The 26,088-nt window shown below is 36.8% G+C and overlaps 1 protein-coding gene across 2 annotated transcripts in view; it reads right to left on the bottom strand.

Annotated features, from left to right (window-relative positions):
* Positions 1 to 26,088, bottom strand: part of GRID2 (glutamate ionotropic receptor delta type subunit 2) — a 1,355,780-nt gene that overhangs the window by 216,094 nt on the left and 1,113,598 nt on the right. For both annotated transcript variants that reach the window (XM_065877462.1, XM_065877463.1), the window contains 2 exons: positions 25,689 to 25,827; positions 1,906 to 2,101 (listed from right to left, as the gene is read on the bottom strand). In XM_065877462.1, the coding sequence (XP_065733534.1) occupies positions 1,906 to 2,101; positions 25,689 to 25,827 (335 nt within the window). The remainder of the gene's footprint in view (positions 1 to 1,905; positions 2,102 to 25,688; positions 25,828 to 26,088) is intronic.

The following is a 26,088-nucleotide window of genomic DNA, read 5'->3' as shown; positions in this document are numbered from 1 at the left end:
ATCACTGTTTCTCAAATAGATTTCCTTCCTAATTTCTACAATAGCACCTCATTTGTCTTTTTGATAGCATTTGTCACAATTTAAGTCATTTTGTTTGATCATGTATTTTAGTTTCCTTTTCTCTCTCTCCCACCAGACCCTGTATTTCATGAATCCAGTGGTCATTCCTCTGTGGTTGAGTTTACCTCCAGTTCCTACCTCAGTGCCTGGTACATAATTGTTACTTAGCAAATACTGGATGAATGAATGAATAAATAATGAATTGGTGAATATGTATGTTTAAAAGTTATTTTTATTCTGAATCTGTATGTCTGGAGAAAAGAAAATGAATTTTCTCTGGAATGTTATGGTATAGAAAAAAGTTGTAAAGTGTGAGGAGCTTTGGATCTAAAATGGATAGAAATACAAATTGTGAACTTCAATTTATACTTATACGCAAGAAAGCAAAATTGTTTTTAACAGTAGACAATACGAAGGAAAATAACTCTTCCCCAAACCATTATTCTGAGGCTTAAATTCATTCACGTACAATGAGTACCTAGTAAATCCTAAAATCTATCCTCCCTTCTCCCCCAGACAACATATAGTATAGGTCCATTCATCTGCCCATCTCACCTGCCCCCCACTCCATGCCCCCAGTAACTGGAGGGTACTGTGTTTAATTTCTAAAAGCCAATGGGCCTCTGGACAAAGACAAGAGGATCAATACCTGGGCCCTGGGAAACTGGGATTAATATAATAAGGATGAAGGAGTTAGAGGCCATTGCTAACATTTCAAGGACATTCTCTTATTTAAAAGCATCATTAGTACTTGCAAAGAGGTTTATGTCACCATTATCAGTTTTTAAATAATGATATCAATGTAGTGACTGAAAAATTACCAGGGTGATGCTAGGGAACCATCACAATAGCAATAGCAGATAAAGGAAAACATATGAAAAGGCACAGAATAATGCTAGATCCTGTGGCAGAATAACTTTTATAGTCATCAAAACATTCTCCAACATGGTATTATTGAGTTTGCCTTTTGAACAGAGAACTCAGACTCGGAGTCCAAATTATTCTGCTGTGAAAGGTTACAGAAAAAAAGTATATACCATCATTGATGCTGTTATTAGACATTCATTCATTCATTAAGTCATCCCATAATTACTTATTGAATGTCAACCCTTAGGATTTTCACTGTAATAGCCACTGGGATAATTTTAAGCAAAAATCATTCAGTTCTCTCATGGTGGTTGTTGGGGTCTGAGGAAGAAAGTATTACTTCTGTGTAGAAGTTTATAAACCACGGCCCAGAATAAAAATTAGCTTCATGTTTTTTATACAAAGGACTGCTTTCTAAGTTTTTTTAAAAAAAATAACTTCTAAATGATGGTTTTATAAAAATAAGATATAAATAAAGATTTTCACTTTTAGAAACAGAAACAGACTTTTGTAGAAACTTCAGTTATGGAGAAGATTAACTTTTACTCACAGAGAGCTTCACATAATCATAACGTAAACTTTTCATCGAAAAACAAATGCAGTGTAGAAAATACCCTGAATCATTTGAAAAAACTGGATAACCTGAATGATATTTAGAATGGGATTTGTCAAAATCTTTTCAAGTCCTCATGTGTCTATGTCCCCGACACTGTTCTGAACAAAATACCAGTTCATGTTTTCTAGCTTTGGAATTCCACTGGAAAAGGATCCTTCAGACACACCACAGAAATCTGTCAATTCCCTCTACTGGTACAGCGAGTTACCTCAAAATCTTCTTAATTCAATAAAAGGTATAATTTAACTGAAAACTCTATGTCAAAGTTAAAATTTAAAAAAGGAAGTAAACCAGACTCAGTTTAGCAATTCCAATATGGGGGACAGAACGGTAGACTATGAATGAAGAACTATGGCCAGTACCTTTTGAATGCCTGCTTGGGACTCCAGAACGTTATTCTCTGATCCATTGCTTCGGTTGATCATCCGCCACATTTGGGAATACATGCTGTCCCTCTCAAAAGGATTCATTCCCTTCATGCGAACATGTTCATATACCGCAGAGTCCAGGACTGTGCCATAAGGGATATCTGTTTGCTTGGAAAGGTCCTGGAGAGACCTTGATTATTGGGAGAGCAGAGAGACACAAGAAAGAGTACTGAATATTTTCAAGTGGAAATAAAGTTAAAAGAAGCAAAAAGTAATATATGTAAATACAAACGTCAAATTGCTTTTCTTATTTTGTTGTTTCTTTACATTAAGATGTAATATATAAGGAGAATTGCTTTAAGAGTGTATGAAAATTACATAGATCATGAGAAGACAAAAATCATTACTGAAGGAAAGGTGGAAATTTCTAGTGATAGGGCAATGCTATTTTTGTTTTCACTGTGAAAAAACATCTAGCAATTCCAAAGACAAATTAAATTACATTGCTAGATAGTCATATAATCATTTAGTTTTTTTAAAATGTCAATATGTTACAAGCCTTAAGCCTATGTTCTTTTAGGTGGCAAGGCTTAAATATTTTTATAACATAATTACGTTTTGTATAAACAACATATTTAAGTAGATGTATACTTAAAAATTAGTATTTGTAAGAGTCATTACTTATTGAGTGGCTACTACATACATGCTAGGCAGTTGGCACACAGTATCCTTACAGCAATGCCTCATGCTCAGAACTATTTCACCCATTTTATAGGTAAGAAAACTTAAGTAGAGGGAATAAAGGACTAGCTCAGTGTGGCACAGTCAGTGAGGGATAGAGATAGAATTCAAATGTAGATCTGACCAGCTCCCAAAACCATATTATTTCTACTGCAAGATGCTGACTCTTCTCTGTATTTATTTTGCTAGATTTGCTTTAAGTGGTTGTGCGTGAGTGTATGTGTGTGTGTGTGTGTGTGTGTGTGTGTGTGTGAGAGAGGGAGAGAGAGAGAGAGAGAGAGATTTCTATTTGTATTCAAATAGAATAAATTTCATGCTTTTGGATAGCTGAATATGTTTTCAGCTTTCTCTTTTACAGAATAATGCTCCAGGATTTCCAAATCAATCTTTGAGTTACAGATTGTATCTACTTGTCCCAGGTTATTCGTCTCTAAATTGATGGTCGATTTCCTTATATTTGAGTTTCTGAGCCACTCCATATTTTCTAACTTGGAGAACCAATTACCACTTCACTGGAACTCATTGAATTTGTGTAGGTGTCCAACCCTAATGACTGACATTTAAGAACAAATATGTGTCTTTGGAATACTGTTCAAAATTAGATGCTGGCACGCTTCAAACTCACTAACCTCTGAGAATGGGAGCAGATGCTTTGAAGCACTATAGTATATATTGAACAAGAACAAATACCCACAGCCCTCCACAATCACGGGCTATGAATGTCATGTTACGTTTACCTCTGACCTTTTGGTCTGTTTCTAGATGGCGTTTGCTAATGATTTCCTGGAGGTCTTTGCAACTAACACTAACATTGGGCAAGAGTATTGGGAATACTCTTGCATGTCACCGTTTCCATCATGTGCAAAACTGTGTGGCAAACAATACATTATGGGTCGTGTTTGTTAGAGGAATATTTGCGACAATTTCTAATGATAACTTTCAGCAAAATTTAATCTGCATTTTATTGAGTTTTATGTTGTTGGTGTGTATCATGTACTCTAAGGAAAAGAGTGAGATCATAGTAATTCCTTTCTGCTCTACACTTCTGCTGCATAAAATTATGCATTTAAAAATTACTATTTGAAGGGAAGAATTTTCTGGAATATCCTACAACTATTGAGCTAATTCTACCATTTGTAAAAGCTAAAGTGAAAGCATAAATAAATAGTGAGGGGGGCTTCCCTGGTCGGGCAGTGGTTAAGAATCCACCTGCCAATGCAGGGGACATGGGTTCAATCCCTGGTCCTAGAAGATCCCACATGCCGCGGAGCAACTAAGCCCGTGCACCACAACTACTGAGCCTCTGCTCTAGAGCCCGCGAGCCACAACTGCTGAAGCCGGTGCTCCTAGAGCCCGTGCTCTGCAACAAGAGAAGCCACTGCAATGAGAAGCCTGCACACCGCAATGAAGAGTAGCCCCTGCTCACCGCAACTAGAGAAAGCCCGTGCACAGCAACAAAGACCCAACGCAGCCAAAAATAAATAAATAACAAAAATAAATAAGTTAAAAAAATAATGAGGGCAGAAGCAGGAATAAAAGTGAGCTACAGGTAGCGAGGGTGCAACCTAATACCAGAGTGACAGGGCATTTGGTAGGAACATAACCATAATTATCTTGGTAATAGTATAGCAATAAGAATTTTGTTTCAAATGAACAATTTACTTCTTATTTACTAATGTTTCCAGTAGTAGGAGTAAAACTATATTCAAAACATTAACATTTTAATATATTTCCCACTGTTTAGCGATGATCTAAACTGGTTACACAGGGGGAAGAAATGAAACTTATCAATACAGGTTACGATAGCATGCCTCATTCACTCAATATCTATAAATACAAGGGCAAGGTTAGGTAGATGTAGAGAGCTTGCACTTTCTAGAACCTAAAGGTGTATGGCTAGAGAAGGTCATGTTAGGATTCATCAGAAACCCTCCCAGGATAGGACTGGCTCCTTGCTGCCTAGTAGTTCTGGCGATCAATCTTGATTATAACTTTCAGAAGGTTTCCACTTGGTGAGATCATAGTGTAGGGGTGAAAAATGTTTATGCCTATATCTAAGTATATAACTGGTTTGATCAAATAGTCATACTAGTAAAATACTGCTAAATAAATTAATACTCTTTCTTAGCTTTCTGTGAAAAGAAAATTGAAATCATGTGTTGGGATCTTTAATATAATCAAGTTTCCGTGCCATAGTATCACCTTAAGTATTAGCTTTGAACTTGAATGTAGAATTATAATACAAACAGGTTTTTAGAGGGCAAAACTGTTTTGTACACACAAAAAAATTTTAGACAGTATCTTAAAATGTTGCCTGTGTGAAGTTCTTGATGTCAGAAAAAAGCAGTTTATTTTCAACGTAATTCAAATTTAGAATAGCAGAGCATTTTGTAACTTAGAGCAAAGGTATGTTCCCTCTAGCTTCATTTCTGATATCAAGTTCAGCTTATAAATTTTCCATGAGATCTGCTTGCAATAAAAATTATAGTTTGTCTGATTCAGTGTTGTTCCTTTATAGTACACCAAGATAGCACACCAAAGGTGACAAAAATAAAATAAAGCAAAATAAAGTGAGCACAAATAGCTTATTATGGAAAAAAGAAAGCTGGTTTAGGAGCCCAACAGAGAAAGGGGGTACCTATTATAAGTAGTAATTTTGTTATTTTCACGCTCATAATATTTTAGATCTGCAGAAATGCTATGGCCTATATTATGAGGCCCTAAAAGAAATCAAGTAGGTTATTCCGCAAGTGGTAATCCTCAAGAACATTGTATCTTAAGGTCAACATCTGAGTGGATATTATTTAGACATGCCAATCATTGGCTTAAATGCAAAACAATTATAAAATAATCAACAAGCCCCTAATACATACATTAATTTACCTTGGCAAATATTGACATTTCCTTTTTTAACAATTGGCAATGTTTACCCAGGCCACAGAAGAAATGGGAAAATCTAGAGAATTCTAGAAAAAGAGTTAGCTGTGAATATACTCATACTAATATAGTCTATCTTTCTACCTAACCACACAAAGCCTACATACACTCACATAAAATTCCGCAAATGATCAATTCTGTGAATCTATTACATCTGAGCCCTCCTCTTCCAACTCCACACTCGGACTCATGCACATAGTAAAAATGAGTGTCCACAGCTACACATGGTGAATGCTAAAAGAAAGCAAATGCTTTCCCACTCTAATCAGTCTTATTTTCTCAACATCTTACTGAGAGTCTTTTATTTCTTGTACTGGTGTCCTGTACGACTAGCGACCCACGGATACTAAACAATACTGTCTGATAGGTAAGTGGTATTTAACTATTTGCTTAAACATCACATATACTGAGAAACTGTAATTTAGGACACTTCTGTGGAAGTAAATTTTAGGAATTTGGGTGGATCTAGGCTGATTACAAACTCTTTCCATGAGAAGAAGAATAAACACTTAAAGCCCTTCAAGTATTGGAAATTAATTTTAATACATGTGATAGTCTGATATTAGCTATATCTGATAGCAATAGCTTTGATATTGGGTAGGTTAGATTTTAAAGGCAAGCAGGTCTGTTATTTGTGAGCTGTGTAATATTAGGTAGTAGCTCTTAACCTTACTTTCCTCATCTACAAATGGAGAGAGTAACAGGGTCCTCCTCAAAGAGTGATTAGTGATCCTGTCATATCAGTATTCAATCAAGCTATCGTTTTTATACAAAGATTACTATTATAATAATTCCTCACCTTATAATGCCCTTTTAATGGATTTTGTGTGTGTGTGTGTGTGTGTGTGTGTGTGTGTGTGTGGCAGGATGACTTCTTATATTGTTAACGAGGAGATTCATGAATTGGAGTTGAATTAATGTCTCACCTCCTTTCCAAGTACAAGAATGTATGACTCTATGATACTAAACGGTAACTTTCTTCATAGCAAATTCTTTGGGACATTTATACGACTTTGCTAATGAAATTATCTTACAATGAATGTGTTGCTACTTACATTTCTAAAGCTGTCAACTAGTTAAAAATCTAATGCCTATACCTTCTGCAGTGAACTTTCACTCATATTTTTACCTGTTTTCCTTTATTAAGAGAATAGCTCTTACCTACATAAACTGTAAGATAACTCTCATAGGCCTTTCTTTTCCATCTAGTCTCCATTTCTGTTTCTCTCTCTCTCTGCCTGCCTTCCTTCCTTCCTTCTTTCCTTCCTTCTTCCCTCTCTTTCTCTCTCCCTTTTTCTTCTCTTTTTTTCTTTCATATTTGAGTCTGGTTGTATGTTATGCTCACCAACAAATGACAAGAGTGAGCTGCCAGCTTTAGCTGTGGGGAATTTTACATCTAATCCCATTTTTAACGGATTGAAACACGTCGACTCAAGTTACCACATCAGAAGGATTTTTCTTCAGGGGGAGAAAAATGGAACGTGGTTGACAGCATAGGTGATAGATGCTTCAGGCAAAGGGGCTGACCGTGAAAGAGAGACAACCAAGCAGGGGTACATTAAAAGTGTCCTCCAACTCAGTTCAGGATTTTTCTCCCACACTCTCTCCCCAGTTGCCTCCTCTGGATGCTAATTTCGGCATTTGCGAAAGGACACATTTTGTTGTAACTCCAAGAGCCCATTAGCAACCACATAAAGAGCCTGCCTGGTGCCCACTGCAGTTCATTGGTTGCAGTGGCTGAGAGCTGTCGTGGGCAGGGCACAGAGGCAGGTTTTCCAATCACAAAAAGTACTCCAAAAGTTAACACTTAAAAAACAACTACATGCCATAATAGAGGGCCAGCAGAGAGAACATTAGTGTTATAGAGATCCAAGAAGCAGAAGAAAGGATTGGAGAATGTATTGAGGTGGTCAGGCAAGGCAGGCCTGCCACTGAGAGGTGCTGACGACAGCTGTGCACTGGGCAACCTCTTTGCTTCTAAAAACATGGGTTCTGAAGACATAAAGATTTGAGTTTCAATCCTTGGAAAAATTAAAATTCTCCAAATTGCAATTCCTTTCCCTGTGAAATAGGGGAAACAATCATTTTATAATAAGGTATCTGGAAGTTTGAAGTAGATTTTGATACAAGACACCTAGCCTAGAACTTACTCTTAAAGTGCTCAATTACTGATAGCTGCAGTTATTAATTTATTACTATTATTGCTGGTACTTTGTCCTCTATTATGATTTCTAGAATTGCCATCTTTTGATTTTTCCCACCAATAGATTCATCTCAGCTAAAGCTCTTCCTCACCCGTGGCCTTTAACTCCCACACCCCATCTAACCTCTCATGAAGTTTTGTACATTTTTACCTCCTAAATCTTGGGAATCTGTCACTACCTTTGCCTTTCTGTTGCCAATACCCTCATCATTTCTACCTAGAAAATTATTTCTACACTTTTCCCCTATCTCTACTCCCACCTACCTCTAATGCATCCTCCATACCACAGCTAACGTGCTCCTTCTAATATTCAAATCTGATCCCATCCCTCACTTATTTAAATACTTCCTGTATACCTCACGGCCCTTAGAAAATGGTTCAAACTCTGTAGCATTCAAGATCCTTCAAAAATTTGGCCTAAAAACTTCTTTTTTTTCATTTTCAAAAACAACCTTTTGCTTCATTCCTATTCACATTATATGGCAAACAGACTATTTCATCATTCCTTGCTTGGCAGGTGTTTTCTCAGCTTAAGATCTTTCCTGGTCTTCCCTGGTGGATTTTTTCCCTTCAAGATCAAACTCAGCTGCTTCTTCTGTGCTCTTCTAATACTTAAAATATGTTCACACCTTAGCATTGTGGTTCGAAATTTTACTTCTTTGTTTACCTCATTCGAATGCATGTTACTGATGCTCATGATTTTTTTTTAATGTTATTTATTTATTTATTCTATTTATCTTGAAACTCAGAACCTAGCCCAGGGTCTGAAAAATAGCAATCAATAAGGTTCATTTTTTTCTTTATTAGAAAGATGCTTTCATCTTGGAAAACCAGCATTCCCAGTAAACTAGCATTACATAAAAATGGGATTTTTACTATATATTACCAGCCATTCTGTGGGTGATTAATCATGGCCAGTAGTATTTTGTAGGAAAAAAATTTTTTTTTTTTTTAGAAAACACAACTTTTTAAAAGAGAGCTTTGGAAATTTTCCCTGTATCAAAATCAGCTGCAAAAGCTTTATTGGACCACCAGTGGATTGTCTGCAAACAAGACAGTTTGCCATAAATAAATTCAGAGGCAAGGCAAATACAAAGAAAAATTAAACAAATAGGACTGAAACAAAATATCTGGAAAAGCTGAGGTATAGTCCAATGTTCTGGTAAACACAGGATCCAGTACAAGGTGGAATGTCTATTCCTGAGAGGGATACTTATTCAGCAGTGTGGAAACAGAGACGACAATTTTGTGGTTGGTTTGATGAGTGATTTCTGATTAAAATATCAGAAGCAAACTGAAGTGGTGAAGAAAATTGCTCAACTAACTCTGCTAACTGAAATGATTAAAAAAATGTAAAAGAATTCACGGTTTTAGTAGCTAAAGAAGAGATAGGCACCAGAACAAAGAGAGAATAGTCACCTTTGGTAATACTGAGTGTTATAGAAAGCTGAACTTTAGGAATTTTTTCTTTCAAGGGTTGAGTATTTACATAAAGACGAAGAAGTCTCAATAATATGAATGCTCTACTTATAGGAGAACAGATAAGCATATGGAAAGGCTTCCTGTCTCCTACTGCAATGTAGCTAATGACCACTTGTCCTTTGAGAAACCACATTCTGAATCCTAGTAGCTCCTTTTGCTCAGTGAAGTTTTCCCAGCTCCTCATATACAAGTTTGGAAAGGAAGTCTGATGAAATATAAAGGGTATCAAGGGTAAATGGTATGGTAAGCAGGACTCTTAACGCTCCCTGATGTCAGAAGAAAATCTGGTTTGCAGATGGTTCAGTCCATACTGAAGAGCTCAGTGAGAACTATTTTAAGTGCATGAGGGCTAACGATATTTAATGAAAGCAGGCTCAGGAAAGAGTTGGATATTCTTTAGCCCAATAATGCTAGGTTTCTTATTTTAAAAAGATTAAGGTCAAAGTCACAGTAGTGGAGGAAATACAGTTCTCTCATAGAAGATGAGATTGTATAGCCTAAAATAGTATAATTTATGGAGCAAGGTAATTCAGGAGGAACCCAGACACAGCCATCTCTAGTGGAGAGGATGTGTTTGTGTTTTTCTTTCTCTCATGGTGCCAGAATTTTTTTTCGTTTTCAAGACAGCAGAAGTCTGAAGTCTGAGGCTGACAAGTTTGAAGGATATCAGGCAAGGCAGAGGGCCAGGATTCCTTTACTTGCAGAGACAGGGAGAGTTTCCCAAGGGAGGCCCCCCAGTTGGAGAGGGTGTTTTATTAGAGGAACCATATGAGGACCAAAGAGGACTGGGGATTTACAGAGGAGGGTCAGCGGATGAGAAGGGCTCCATGTGGGATGCTCGAATAAGGCCTGAGTGGTGCTCCTTCTCCAGCCCCTCTGTTCTGTCCCGCTCCCCGCTTCTGTCCCACATCCTTCACATACCCTCACACCCAACCTTATGTGGTTCACCACAGTAAATTAGATAAAAGATGGCTTCAGGTCTCTGTGCTCTGAACTTCTTTAAAAAACTATTTAAATATCCATCAGAATTCCAAATGTGCTTGGTCTAGAAAAAGTGTGTAGAGGTACTCATAAGAGGGCATTGCCCCCTTCCAAACACTGTCCCTACATGGTAGATTACTAGGCATGGAGGATTACATGGCAGGAGATGACTTTCAAGTCTTTCCCGAGAGATTTAGGAATATTTCCCCCCGAAGAATAGTCAAGAGCACCCCTATCTGCCACGTGGTATAGACAGGATGGTCACAGGTAATATTGGAAATTCATGTAAAATAGATGCATTTGAGATAGATGGATATCAGAGACTAGGTGCACTTGGAGAGACTTGCAGTTCCCATACACTTTTTAGAAGTTGATTCAGACTTGTGGATATGATAGGTCATTTTAGAGAACCCAGAGGAAGGAGGAAGCACTCTGTCCTTCTTGCTGCTGGGAGGCAGTACTTAATAAAGATGATGGTTAAACCCTCTCCAAAATGACAATGCTAAATAAATGCGAGAAAACAGTCATCTGAAACTCTGATTGTCTTGCCTGACTTGTTGACCCACATTATAAGCTAGGAAATAATTTCGTCATGTCATGCATCCTGATATGTGGCAGATATTACATTTTTCCACCTGCTGACAGAATTATCATTTATGACTCTGTTCTCTATTTTAAATGGCCTATTAGTCAAATAAAGTAGTCTTTCATGATATACATACACACACACACACACATATATATGTATACATACTAATTAAGCAAAACTCCAGTGCAAAAGGCCGAATATTCTGTGAATTCAATTGCTCTGCAATTTTCCTGTGCTGTTTCTTACATATCATGAAGATGCAATATTTATTTACACAGGACAATATGAACAAATATGGAATTATTCTAAATCTGTATGGCCAGCATTGCATTACATTTACTATTGATTGTCAGCTAATTGTAAAATTTGTTAGGACAATATCCTCAAATAATCCAATATACTTCAATAGTAGAATAGTAGATTTTCATGTTCCTATATCGTTGAAAATACAGGAAGGACTTGAGTAATCCCCATGAATTTCCCTGAGGATCAACAAATTTCTAAGTGATGTTAAGAAAGAATCCTAATACAATCATAGCATCAGAGAGTTGAGAGTTCCTGGAGGTATCACATAATTTGATTACATTCCTTAAGGTACATAAGCCAGCCTCCAAAACTGACTTTTTCTTCCTAAGACATTTTTATGACTTACAAAACTTAACACCAGGCAGTCCTTACTCATGCCTAACCTAAACCCCCTCTATTTCAAATAATCCTCTCATTTTGTTCTCAGTCACATGGACAATAGCTACTCACTACCTCTAGAACACTATTTCTTTATGTAATAAAACATTTCTTTTTCATTTTCTTCCTTCAGCCTTCTCTTTGCTGAGTTAAACACTAAATCCCTTTACTTTTACTCGCAGGATCTATTACTCCCTTTTTTACTTTGTAATTAACTAAGCCATCTTTTTCCTCTTCTATTGCAATTTTTGCATAAGTTATGGACCTTATAAATAGATCACAGTAGTTTAAAAGTCCTGAACAACTTATCTACTGCTAGGTGACTTTGGTCATTTTCTTTATCAACACCAATGCTACATTTCAAATTTACAACTGACAGATGATTCATTCTGAAACTGCCTACATCCCCCAATTTTAAACTATACACACACACACACACACACACACACACACACACACACACACACGTACATAGAGTTTGTTCTTTCCATCTCTGAGTGAATTATCACATATTTGTTCCTATTAAACTTCATCTCATTTCTAATCACCTTGTTTAATTTGTCAAGGTCCTTAATGAATTCTTACAGTGTGGTTCTAGTCAATAATCACCCCTACTCATTATAAAGTAATCTGCATAGTTAATAAGCTTACTCCCTATTCCATACTTCAAATCAACACTGAAAATGTTAATTAGAGTCAGGGCCAGTGCTGACTTATGGAGAAAACTTTATACAATATACCCTCCAAGGCTGAAACTGAACCATTGATCAGTACCCCACAGCTGGGCCACTAACAAGCTGTGAAACAATAATACACAATATTACTACATAAAACAATGACCCAAATAAAATACAGTGTGGATTCAAATGAGGAATCAATAGTAATTTGTAATTTTTTTCCCCATAAGGTCTTTGAAGGAGCTCAAAACGTTAATCACATTATCAAATTATTCATAGTGGAAAGAAATAACTAGAGAGGAGGAATTTATCAGAAATAACAGTAGGGCTAATTTAATAGCCTATTTGAAGACCCAGGGAAATGTTACTGTCAAAATAAGGTGGAAGGTCACTGTTTCAGTGAAGATTCTAATGAATCTTTCTTACTAAAACAAAAATCCTCGCTCTTCGTAACACAGAGCAGGGGACCAAGTGTCTATTGATAAGTTAAAATTTCCCAAATACAAAAGATATTTTCCTTCTTCGCAGTACAGTAGGTCTCTGGATTTCTCTGAAAAAGATTTTTTTGAATCATCCAGAGAAACTATCCTCTATTCCCAGTTAGGTATATAGCTTTTTTGAGAAATGTCAACAAAAAGCAGATATAAAATGCATGTCTTAATGCTCAGAGTCAGCTCTTATTCACAGTCACTCACATTATAAATATGCGGACTGTTTTGTTTTGTTTTCGGTACGTGGGCCTCTCTCACTGTTGTGGACTCCCCCGTTGCGGAGCACAGGCTCCGGACGCGCAGGCTCAGCGGCCATGGCTCAGGGGCCCAGCCGCTCCACGGCATGTGGGATCTTCCCGGACCGGGGCACAAACCCGTGTCCCCTGCATCGGCAGGCGGACTCTCAACCACTGCGCCACCAGGGAGGCCCCGCGAACTGTTTTTTAATGTGCTCCCCACCCCCCATTCAGTAGCAAATGTTGAGAGTTCTGTATCCCTCTCAGAAGATTACAATCATCACCTGACAAAGCAGCCCAGCCAGCTGGCTGCAGATCTTGTTCTTTGCCCTCTTGGAAACTTGCCATGATCTGGGGCATCTGGTGATTTCCAAACTTGTCCTTAGGCTAAAAGATCAGGGTTGGAGAAATAGGGGCTGTAGTAGGGGTGTGTGTAGTGAGTGTGTGCATGTGTGTGTGTGTGTGTGTGTGTGTGTGTGTGTGTGGTGGGGGGTGGTGGAGGAGAAAGCCATTAAAAATAAATTGACTGGGCTTCCCTGGTGGCGCAGTGGTTGAGAGTCCGCCTGCTGATGCAGGGGACATGGGTTCGTGCCCCAGTCCGGGAAGATCCCACATGCCGCGGAGCGGCTGGGCCCGTGAGCCATGGCCGCTGAGCCTGTGCTCCGCAACGGGAGAGGCCACAACAGTGAGAGGCCTGCGTACCGCAAACAAACAAACAAACAAACAAACAATAAATAAATAAATAGACTATCTTTAGATGATAGGAGCTTGTGGAGGAGCTAAGAGAATCAGAGAACTAATGGGGTCAAGCAGATACTTAGCGGAGGGTGGAGGTCAGCACACCAGGATTGCTGGCAGGATGGTGTGCTGCATTGGGAAAGCAAGGTGGGACAAGAAAAACAGAATGAGAAAAATGGTGAAAAAGTTTCCTTTCAGTCTAGGGTTTCTTTAATTGAGTAACCTATGCAAATATATTTTTATCATTATCTTAGATCTTGTTTAATAAGATACCTCATTTGTGTAGTTGATATAGAAGTTTATAGTTGAAGAGACACTGAAAGTCACTTAATTCAAACTGTGGGAGAAATACTTGTGGAGAAGGAATGGATCACATTTTCAAAGATGGAAAAGTAAGGTACAAAGCGGTTTAAAAACTTACCTTATTATTCAGAAGCAGGAAAGAGACTTGAACACTCAAAGCTAGGTCTCCAGTCCTCTTCAGCAGTGTTCTCCTGAACAACTCTGCCTACATATTCCACTGTCACCCAGGTCCATCACTTACACTTCTACATTTTAAAATTTTATTTTAATTTAAAAAGTTTTTTTTATTTTAATTTTTTTATTGCAGTATAATTGCTTTACTATGTTGTGTTAGTTTCTGCTGTACAGTGAAGTGAATCAGCTGTATGTATACATATAACCCCTCCCTCTTGGACCTCCCTCCCGCCCCCATCCCACCCATCTGGGTCATCACAGAGCACTGAGCTGAGCTCCCTGTGCTATGCAGCAGGTTCCCACTAGCTATCTATTTTACACATGGTAGTGTATTTATGTCAATTTTAATTTCCCAGTTCGTCCCCACCCTCCCCTTCTCCCACTGTGTCCACACATCTGTTCTCTACGTCTGCATCTCTATCCCTGGCCTGGAAATAGCTTCATCTGTACCATTTTTCTAGATTCCACGTATATGCGTTAATATATGATACTCGTTTTTCTCTTTCTGACTTACTTCACTCTGTATGACAGTCTCTAGGTCCATCCATGTCTCTACAAATGACCCAATTCCGTTCCTTTTTATGGCCGAGTAATATTCCATTGTATATATGTACCACATCTTCTTTACCCTTCTACATTAACTTCACAAAAGCCTGCCCCATGTACACTGGCTCCTCTAAAATGACTGAGCAGAGTGCTCCCAAGTATAAGAGTTTTACCATATTCTCATACTTGTGGTAGACAGAAGTTATTTATTTGGCTGACTTCAGGTAAGGCAGGAAAATAACAAGAAATACGAGAGGATACAGGAATTTATATTCTTGAGAACTTAATAGGTTTTTAGGCTTAGATGACGAAGGCTGAGAGAGAGAACGAGGTGAGGATTTGACTTCTTTAGAATGATTCAGCTTGTCCAGAAGAAGGAGATCATTTTAGGGGTTGTGGGAGCTTATTAGTTTGGCAAAGTTTTCATCTCGGTGAGCTCAGTGTAAACAGAGTCTATAACAATGCTAAAATAGCCCTGTTCCTGGGAGTCACAAAAAAAGCTGGAGACAACTTTTAATTAAATTCTCACGGAAGAGTGGCTTTGAAAGACCAGCATACTTCTTAGAGTTTTTGTTTTCCAAAAAGAAAGACAAAATTCTGTCTATAACATCTAGATGGCTATATGTTTATAAAACATCCATCACTGTAGTACTTAAGGGCTTTGACAAGTAAGCCATTTTGACACTGAACAGCATAGAGTAAGGAGATGAATGTCTTCCTCTGTCTGCTATGACTGTGTACTCTGGAGCTAAGTTTATACAATTCTATACTAAACCAAAACATAAAAAGCAGTATGAACCAGGCCCAGCTCACTCCAGCCACCTTGATTTTGTCTGTTCCTAATAAAGTGTGCAATTCCCTGCTGAGAGCTAAGAAATAGCCTCCTACTGAAAGACTGAAGTAGGTGAGACACTAAGGAAACTGAGAGAACATACCATTCTGGGCTCCCTGTCTTATCCTGGAATAAAAGAACAAAGAAATGGCTTTCATATTTCTTTCTGATTTCTTATGAGGCTATAAACAAGTCATGGAGTTCCATAGTCTCAAGCCAGATTCTAAGAAATCCTTTTCTGGTTCATTCATTCAATGAATATTTACTTGTAACCAACTGTGTACTCAAAAAGGTACTACATAAGGCACTGTGTTAATACAAGTCATAAAACCACCCTCGAGAACATATATTGTAATTGGGAAGGTAAAACAAGTAGAATAATATTCCAGTACAAGGCTAGATGTTGCTCAGAGTGTAAACAAGGTAGATGCAAAGGCATTCAAAAAAGGGAGCCACTAAATTCAGTTATGAAAACTCCGTGGAAAACTACACAGAGGAAGTGGTATACAGCTACAGGTTACGAAAGATGAGCTAAAAGAGAAAACATGCCTGCCACATAGATATCCTGACCTGGGTTAAGTGTTAGTCACTAACAGTAGCAACTTAATCTTCATGATAGTTAAGCTAAAGTGAGACAACAGAATGAACCATTTGGCTAAATCCTTATTTTTCTTTTAAACATCTTTATTGGAGTATAATTGCTTTACAATGGTGTGTAAGTTTCTGCTTTATAACACAGTCAATCAGCTATACATATATCCCCATATCTCCTCCCTCTTGCATCTCCCTCCTAAGTCCTTATTTAGGCTTAAGATCAGATAAGGCTTGCTGAGAGACAGTTTTTTACCTTTGAGGGGCTTGGAGGATTAAGGGGCAGGGCAAGAAGACGACACCCATGAAACAGGGCAGGGCGGTGGTAGCTGTGTCAGAAACAACAGCAGCAGCAACAGGGAACTTTGAGGTTTAGCTGAACCAGGTAAAGGAAATAATTGAGTGTATGAAATTGTGGACAAAATGGTAAAAAGAAGTCATTAGTACCACCAAAAATGAGAGTGAAGGGAAGAAGAGTTCAAGGAATTTTACATGAGCTCCTGGAAGCAAGGAGAAAAAATGGAAGCATATCCTAGGTAGGGTGTGTCCAGGAACTGTGCTGTTATTTATGTCTTTTTCCCCCCCATTTATTCTGTATACTAAAAGTTATGAAGTTGAACTCATTCTCTTCTTACTCTTAGGGAAAATAAGGCTTAAAATAATTACGGAAAATGACAAGATCATTTGCTACTAAGTGGGAGAGATTTTAAATGCAAATTTATTTGAGTCCATGGCTCTGGTGTCTGTTTCTAGGATACCATGCAACTTAGAAATATCTGGAATTGACTTAGCTAAATATAATTCAGCCATTAATTCTCTTCTGCAAATCTTTATTTTTCAAAGAAACTTATAATGATACTGATGGTTTTCATTCATTCATGTATTCACGCATATATTATTTATTTATTTCATTCAGTAAAGATTTAGTGTATTTGCTAATTGCAGACTATATGACCCACTGGTGAAGACAGAGGTTCTAGTGCCAACTGCCTGGGTTTACTACCCTAGCTTTTAGTTTTGTCATCTTCAAAAAGGAGATGAAAATAATATATCTCTCATAGGGCTAGTATGAGGATTAAATGAGAAAAGCTACACAAAGCATTAGGAGAGTGTCTGTCACATAGCAAGCACTCATTGTTAGCTGCTCTTATTGATACTCTGTGCCAGGTACTCTGAGAAGGATTAGGGGAACAAATATGAAGGTGACATAGTCCTTGTCTTTGAAAAATGTACACTCTCAAAGAGAAGACACATGTGTAATGACTAACTGTGCCTGAGCTAACAGAAGATGCCAGAAGAGAATGCAGTTCTGGGTCATTTCAGCGAGTGGGAACAGCGTGGAAACTCCAAAGAAGCATGAAATATCCTACAAAAGTTTGGCTTGACTGGAGCATGAACAAGTGTGAGAATGAATTAATTGGTGCTAGTAGGCAAAAAAGAAGCCGATCAGCTTTTGAACGGTTTAATAAGCTCTGCTGATGGAATTGAACTTTATTTTGATAGAATGAGGTAATAATGGAGGCTTTAGAGCCAGTTTTAAGGATGTAAGAAGGTAACTGTCTGGACTGTACACTCTGGAGGGTAAACTTGAATGGGAAGATAATGGATAGAAGGAAGCAATAGCTGAGGTAGGAGAAAAGACAATAATAAGTAGAGCTGCAGGCAGGGAAAGTCAGGCTCTTTTATTGCCTCATATCAATAGAGGAAGAAAATTAAGAAGAAAAGCAAGATTTAGGGGAAAAGGTGGAGAAGGAATAGGAGGGGGAAATAGAGTTAGCCTCTACCTCATTCTGAAAATAGTTCACTAATCAAACAATGTAATCCACCAAACAGGCTAAAGGAGAAAAAAATCACCTGAGCATATCAGTCGACGGGAAAAAAAGCATTTGACAAAATCTAACATCCATTCATGATAAAAACACATAGAAACCTAGGGATAGAAAAGAATTTCTTCAACTCGACAAAGAATACCTACAAAAACCCTACAGCTAACCTTATACCTAATAGTGAAAGACCGAATGCTTCCCCAAGACAGAGAACAAAATAGAGATGTCCACTCTCACCACTCTTATTTGACGTAGTATCAGAAGTTCTAGTCAGCACAGAAAAGGCAACAAAAGGAAATAAAAGGCATACAGGTGAGAAAGAAAGAAACACAACGGCTCAGTTTTGTAAATGGCATGAAGGTTTACACAGAAAATCCCAAAGAATCTACCAAAACTCCTAGAACCCCTGAACTCACATCAGGATCACAAGATAAAATCAGCATATAAAAAACCGTATTTTTATACTAGCAATGAATATGTGGAAGCCAAATTCAAAGATCCAATACCATTTATAATCACTGGGGTAAAACTAAAAACTTAGGTATAACTCTACCATATATAAGACTTATATGCTATAAATTACAAAATGTTGATAGAAGAAATTAAAAATCTAAATAAGCAGAGAGATATACCACGTTCATAAATTGGAAGACTCAATATAGTAAAGATGTGAATACTCCCCAAATTGATACACAGGTTTAATGCAATTCCTATTAAAATTCTAGCATTACTTTTTTGCAGTTATAGACAAGATCATTCTAAAATTTATATGGAAAGGCAAAGGAAGTAGAATAGCTAAAATAATTCTGAAAAAAAAAAAAGAGTAAGTGGGAGGAATCCGTATCCTCAATTTCAAGCTACAGTAATCAAATCTATGCTGTTGGCAGAGAGACAGATACCTAGATCAATGGGACAGGATAGGGAACCCAGAAATAGACTCACACAGTATGCGAACTGATTTTTCTTTACAAAGTGCACAAGCAATTGAATGAAGGAAAGATAGTTTGTTCTTTTGGGTTTTTTTCCAGAAAACACTCCTGGACATTTGAATATCCATAGGCAAAAAATGAACCTCAACCTAAACTTTACACCTAGTACAAAACTTAACTCAAAATGGATGATAGATTTAAATGTGAAATGTAAAACTATAAAAGTTTTAGCATAAAACAGTTGAAAATTTTGGTGACCTAGGAGTTCCTTGAAGAGTCTTAGACATGACATCAAAAGTACAAAATCCATAAAAAATAACTGGTAAATTTGACTTCATCAAAATTAAAAACATTTGTTCTATGTGAGACCCTGCAAAGAGGATGAAAAAAAAAAAGCAATAGACTAAGAGAAAATATTTGCCAACCACATGTCTGACAAAGAATCTGTATCTAGAAGATGTAAAGAACTCTCAACGGTAAAAAAGCAAACAGTCCAAGTAGAAAATGGACAAAGACATAAAGGGACCTTTCATGCAAGAGGATATAAGGATGACAAAAAACACATGAAAAGATGCTCAACGTCAGTAGTCACTAGGGAAATGCAAATTAAGATGACAGTAAGATATTACTACATTCCTATCAGAAGGGCTAAAATTTTTAAAAGTGACAGCACCAAATGCTGACAAGGATGCAGAGAAACTGGGTCCCCCATATGCTGCTGGTGGAGATGTAAAATGGTGCAGGCGCTCTGGAAAACAGTTCGGCAGTTTCTTAAAAACTAATCACTCACCTACCGCACTACCCAACGATCACACTCCTGGGCTTTTAATGCCAGAGAAATGAAAACATCCGCGCAAAAGCCTGAGCATAAATGTTCTTAGCAGTTTTATTTGTAATAGCTAAAAACTGGAAACAACAAAAATGCCATTCAATAGGTAAATTTTAACCAAACTAGAAACAACAAAAATAGGTAAATACCACTCAGCAATAAAAAACAATGAACTACTGATGCATGCAACAACTTGGATGGACCTCAAGGGCATTTTGCTGAGTGAAAAAAAAGCTGATTTCAGAAGGCCACATATTGTATGATTCAACTTATATAACACTCTTAGAATGAGTGGAGAACATCAGTGGTTACCAAGAGCTGCGGATGGTGGGGAAGAAGGTGTGAGTGTGACTATACAGGGGTAGAATGCGGGAGATTTTTGTAATGATGGAGTAGTTCTATATTGCAGTGGTGGTTAGAGATTCTAAACTTGTGATAAAATGGCACAGGGTTACATGTATACCTAGTACCCATGTCAATTTCCTGATTTTGATACTGTACTATAATTACTGAAGATGTAACCATTGGGGGAAACTTGGTGAAGGGTATATGGGATATCTCTGTGCTATAATTGCACTGACTTTGCAATTTCCTGTGTATATATAATTGCTTCAAAATAAACAGTTAAAAGAAAGTTTGCTTAAATATTAACAGAACTTACTGCTTTATGACAAATTATGGATCATTAATGCTTTGTCCTAGAAAATTTTACTCTACTTTCTAATTTTCTCAAAATAGCCTTGTGTTACTTTTATAAGAAAATGTATTAAAATGGAATAAAAATGTCTTAATTCTTTTCTGATGGCTCAAGGTTAAAAGTAATTAATAGGCAGGATGGGGTCCAGGAATAGCAAACCTGGAGATGCAAATTTTTGGCAAAAGTGCATCTGAAAAGTAGCCTAACCAGAGTGACTTCTAGAATTTCCTCACATTAGTAACTCTCTTCGTCCCTATCTATTTAACTAAGAGGTAGGAAACCACATCCTTTTTTAAAATATCTTAAAAAAATAAACTGACGCAATACTCCTACATTCACAAGAAATGTAAATGTTAGCCTAGAGATATAAAGTTTCTCAACCCAGATTTCTCTTAAATTACCCTTAATCCTTAGATAGTTCCACATAAGGAGCCCATGAAACAAGAAGATATGTGATCAGGTTTATATCAAGTAGAGACATACTGTTAAACGCCATAAATATACGTTTATTAGATAGCTGCAATGAGTTTCCATATGCTCCTCCATTTTTCTCTCTGGCCTATCTTCCTCTCCACAGATACAGCTGTCTTTCTTAAATGATGTCACTCTTCATTATCTCCAGGAAAAACTCCAAATTCCGTAACAAGCTTTATCATGCCCTTCAAGATGTGGTCCTACCCTCCTTTTCTATGTCACTTCCTGTCACCCTCACATCACCTATCTCAATCCATGAAGGAGATGAACACATTTTGATAACCTACCCTTTGCTAGATATTCTCCTAGGAGTTTCATACCTCTGCTATAAGCCACTCCTTCAGTATGTTGAAATTTACCCTTTAAGATCAAACTCTCCGATGATACATCAGAGAACCTCTGTGATGTCTAATAGTTTTTTTTCCTCTCTCCTCCCCTTCTCTCCAAGTTATTGACTTAAATCACTCCTTCCCTGTGTTCATACAGCATTTTATAAATAATTTATCAGAGCCCTATGTCATTGAATTCTACACTGTTATCTCCCCGAATAAATTGTGACTCAGGGATAATACCTAAATACATTTATAGACTAAATACCTAGCACAGTGTTTAAATATCTACAGTTGACCCTTGAACAAAGTGGGTTTGAACTGTGAGGGTCCACTTATTCATGGACTTTTTTTCATTAAAATCATATATGTACCATAAATAGTTTTCCTTATGATTTTTTAATAATATTTTCTTTTGTCTAGCTTATTTTATTGTAAAAATAAGTATATAATACATATAACACACAAAATACATGTTAATTAACAGTTTATGTTGCTGGTAAGGTTTCAAGTCAGCCGTAGGCTATTATTAGTTAAGTTTTGGGAGATTCAAAAGTTATACATGGATTAGCAAAAATAAACAAATGGGACTACATCAAACTAAAAAGCTTTTGCACAGTGAAGGAAACTATCAACAAAATGAAAAGGCCACCTACTGAATGGGGGAAGATATTTGCAAATGACATACCCGATCAGGGGTTAATATCCAAAATATACAAAGAACTCATACAACTTGACATTAAAAAAACAAACAACCAGATTAAAAATGGTCAGAGGATCTGAACAGACATTTTTTCCAAATGTCTGTATAAATTACAGACATTCAACATACAGATGGCCAACAGGCACATGAAAAGATGCTCAACACCACTAATCACCAGGAAATGCAAATCAAAACCACAATGAGCTACCACCTCGCACCTGTCAGAATGTCTATTATCAAAAAGGCAAAAAGTAATAAGCATTGGTGAGAAGGTGGAGAAAAGGAAACCCTGTGCATTGGTGCAGCCACTATGGAAAACCGTATGGAGGTTCCCCAAGCAATTTAAACCAGAACTAGAGTACGATCCACAAATTCCACTCCTGGGTATTTATTCAAATAAAGTGCAAATACTAATTTGAAAAGATTATGTTCTTTTGAATTGAAAAGATTACGCACCCCTATGTTCACTGAAGCATTATTTACAGTAGCCAAGAAACAGACTCAGAGGAAAAGAGATCAGATTTGTGGTTACCAGCTAGCCACCTCTGCCTCTCCTGGTGTGCAGAAGTGACTTTGAATTTTGGGAATAAAGATGTGGATGGTAGATGTTTGTTAATGGAACAGCAATTGGGCTGGGAAAAGGTACCCTGATGAGCACTGCTTCATTTAACGATGAGCAAATCTCATGAATGTGAATGATTAAGAAGAATGACAGTGCATGGTTTTGTGAAAAAAGTTTTTGCTTTTCTAAGAAAAATCAGACTTAGAATTTTCCAAGAAAGTTTGACACTAGTTATAAATGGAACTTTGAATGTTTCCAAGAAACATTACAATTATGTTTACCAACACAGCTGAAGCATGAAATTAGAAGCTATCTTTAAGTTTGGGGAGAGAATCAGGTCTCTTTTAACTTATTTGGCTCTGATTTTCCCCTTTCATAATTAACCTAGTGAAAAGATTAGAAGGAAGGGGAGATTCATTATACCCAATGTTGACTTTTAATAATGTGAGTTGGCATTAGAAAGAAATAATTTGTTAAAAAAATGAATGTTCTGTTATTTTGGATTGTGGAAAGCTACACCTGAGGGAAACATCATGTGCAATTAGGATCTTTTTCCATTAGACTTTACTTTAGAAAAATCCTATGGGTGTAAAAATTTGATAGAGGCTTTTGCTCCCACTGCTATTGCATGAAAGTCTAGATACTAACGAATGCTGGCAAAGTTGTAATGACTAAATAGCTCAGATGTACACACACCATGAGGCCTGCAACCTCAGTGAAAGGGCGGCTCAAGCAAACAGATTTGAAGAACCAGCAAGAAACAAATTGTAAGATAAAGAAAAACTTCAGTAGGTAAAGTCATGAATTGGTATTGGATTGATGTAGGTTAGATTTCCAGCTCTGACACTATTCACTGCGTGCTAGTGAGCAGTTAACTTCCAAATTTCTGTTTCTTGATCTACAAAGTAGGAATCATAGTAGTAGTTGTATTATTAGGGTAATTTTGAGTACTAAAGGGGAGATATATATATATATATATATATATATATATATATATATATATATATATATATATGCTTGATAAATTCATAATAAATTCTCAGTGAATAATATCCATAATTTTTATTATTTATGATTATTGTCATATGCTACATAAAATCAGTTATTTAAAATGTTCTTCATTCATTTATTTTAAAATGTTTCAAAGTCAGATCTGAGCTACATAGTAAAAACCTATGTACTTTAAATACTCTTAAAATATAACATGTAAAACAAAGTTGACAAGAAGTATATTAGTGAGATTAAAATGCTCCATTTTAATTTTTTAAAACTATTTTTCTTAATGTGATTTCCATTGACTGGTCTGGCAAGCAGTCTTACCCTGAGTGGCAGGTATCAATTATAGACGTAATTAGCTCATGCTGGGATATATGCCTAGAGAATCGACCCAGCACAAAAATCTCCTAACTTTTGATATTTTATTTCCTCAGATAAATTGAGGATTTGAATAATGTCATCCTTTACATCACTATACTTAGCAATGAATGAGGCTATGACACATCCTTTAAAAAGTTCCCTAAAAAGCAACTAGCCATACAAATGTACAAGGGTGTGGAACGGGGACTAGTGTGGCATAGTTAGAACATAGATTCAGGAATGAGACAGATTTAAGGTCAGGTCTTTAATCACTTATTAGCTGCATGATTTGAGGCAAGTTACTTACCTTTTCAACTTCAGTTGTAAAATGGGTTATTAATAAGTAGTATGCATTCCAGAAGATGGTTGTAAGTATTAAATAAGCCAATGCATGTCAAACATCTAGTACAAAGTCTGGCATCTTGTGAGTGCTCAATAAATGTTAATTATTATTTGCACAATTTTACTAATTCATTGATTTCTTGGGCTGGGACACTGTAATCATTTTCATTATTGCTTAAAATAGGACACTGATGGGGTCATCAGCTTAAATTTTCCATGAGCTTCACTCTGGATCACTTATAACTTACGCCACATGTAGAACTGGCTACAAGGGTAGTAAGTTAAAAGGATATGAAGGTTCTGCACCAAAGAAATAACTGGGAAAACAACTTAAGACTATGATTTGATGAGAGAAGTTGGGAACATCATTTTCATAAATGAATGAAATAATTGACTATTAGTAGCTGAATTTTGAGGTTTCAATTTATATACACAAGCAGTTGAAGAAAACACCCTATTTCTTTTTAGATCATTAATTCTTGACTTTATTTTAGTATTGTGCTATAATAATTTTGCAACTACTAATGGAATTCATTTACATACTATTTTAAAGGCACGAAGAATTCATGTTTTCTCTTAAGGATGAAGTAAATCCCTAATTAATTCCTTGACAAAGTTAATTATTCTAATCTTGAACTGTCAACTTTGTTGAGAAATAAATGTTTTTTAACTTTACGAAAGTTCAAACTACCTTGATTTTGGATTAATAAAATTTTCAGAGAAATTTTTCGTAAAACAATATACAGAACACTATGTTCTAATAAGGCAGAAGCTGTACTGTGGCACTGACCTGACCTTATGGTATGAAACCACATAAAGAAAAACTGGCCACGGTAAATCAAAGGCCTTTGGAGTCTCAGGGCTCATGGGAAAGTCATTTGTGAAATGAAGCACTGACTTAGGTAGCTTTCAGGATTCAAAAGTACACTATAGTTAACGGCAATTTACCACCACTGCAGCTGGAAAAACAGCAGCAATAATACTCACGTTAGCTATAATGCAATGAAGAGACAGAATGTGGTTTTACCTCTTGAAAGCTATTCTCATTCTCTCTCTCTCTCTCTCTCTCTCTCTCTCTCTCTCTCTCCCTCTCCCTACCTATCATCTATCTATCAATCATCCAGTGTCTACCTATTTACTCAGACAGTGCATAATGGGACAGACTCAAGGCAAAGACTGAGCATCTCAAACTTGAAGTATATATATTTTAGCATGTATCCTTTTCCTTCTTTTTAATAATATTGCCCACAGTCATATTTTACAGAGGTTAAAATTCTGAATATGTGTTATCCTTCCAGGAAAATGTGGGAAGCAATGTCCAAATTATACCTAGAATTTTATTGTATAAAGAATGCTCTACCAAAACTGTACTTTCAGGAGTTGGACTATGTTGTGATGTCTGCACATCACAAAATTAAGCCTTTACTCAAAAGGAAGTTGTAAATTTATTAACAGACATCACATAGCTTTGGCCACGCCTGTCATTTCTCATGCTTTGTATCAAGTGGAATCTCTGTCTACTTACTGGATGGAGCTTTCAATGCGGGTGATAGTGAGGAAAGCAGCAAGGTTTGCTGTGTAAGATGAGATGACAATCAAAGCAAATAGCCACCAAGCCCCCATCATCATTCGGGTAGCCAGAGTTGTGTATGGGACTTCCCCACCTGTGGAAAGAAGCAAAGAGAATAAAAGAACATCAACAAGTCTTTATTTAGAATCTGAAGTCATACACATTCAAGAGCAAGTTAAATTTTAAGTAATGCGAAATCTTTCACATAACATCAGCATGGATCTCTGTATGTTGCTTACGTTCATCACTTCATATTTGATTCTGGTTTATGAGACTATGTGAGACTCAGTCAAATAGAAGCATGATAAATATTTAGTATAGCATGTTTAAATGATATTTCTTCCACCTTGTTCTT

This window comes from Phocoena phocoena, chromosome 5 (genome assembly GCF_963924675.1).
Source record: "Phocoena phocoena chromosome 5, mPhoPho1.1, whole genome shotgun sequence".
NCBI lineage: Eukaryota > Metazoa > Chordata > Mammalia > Artiodactyla > Phocoenidae > Phocoena > Phocoena phocoena.
The sequence above is the reverse complement of the archived record's forward strand: the minus strand, read 5'-3'. Positions and strand labels throughout refer to the sequence as shown.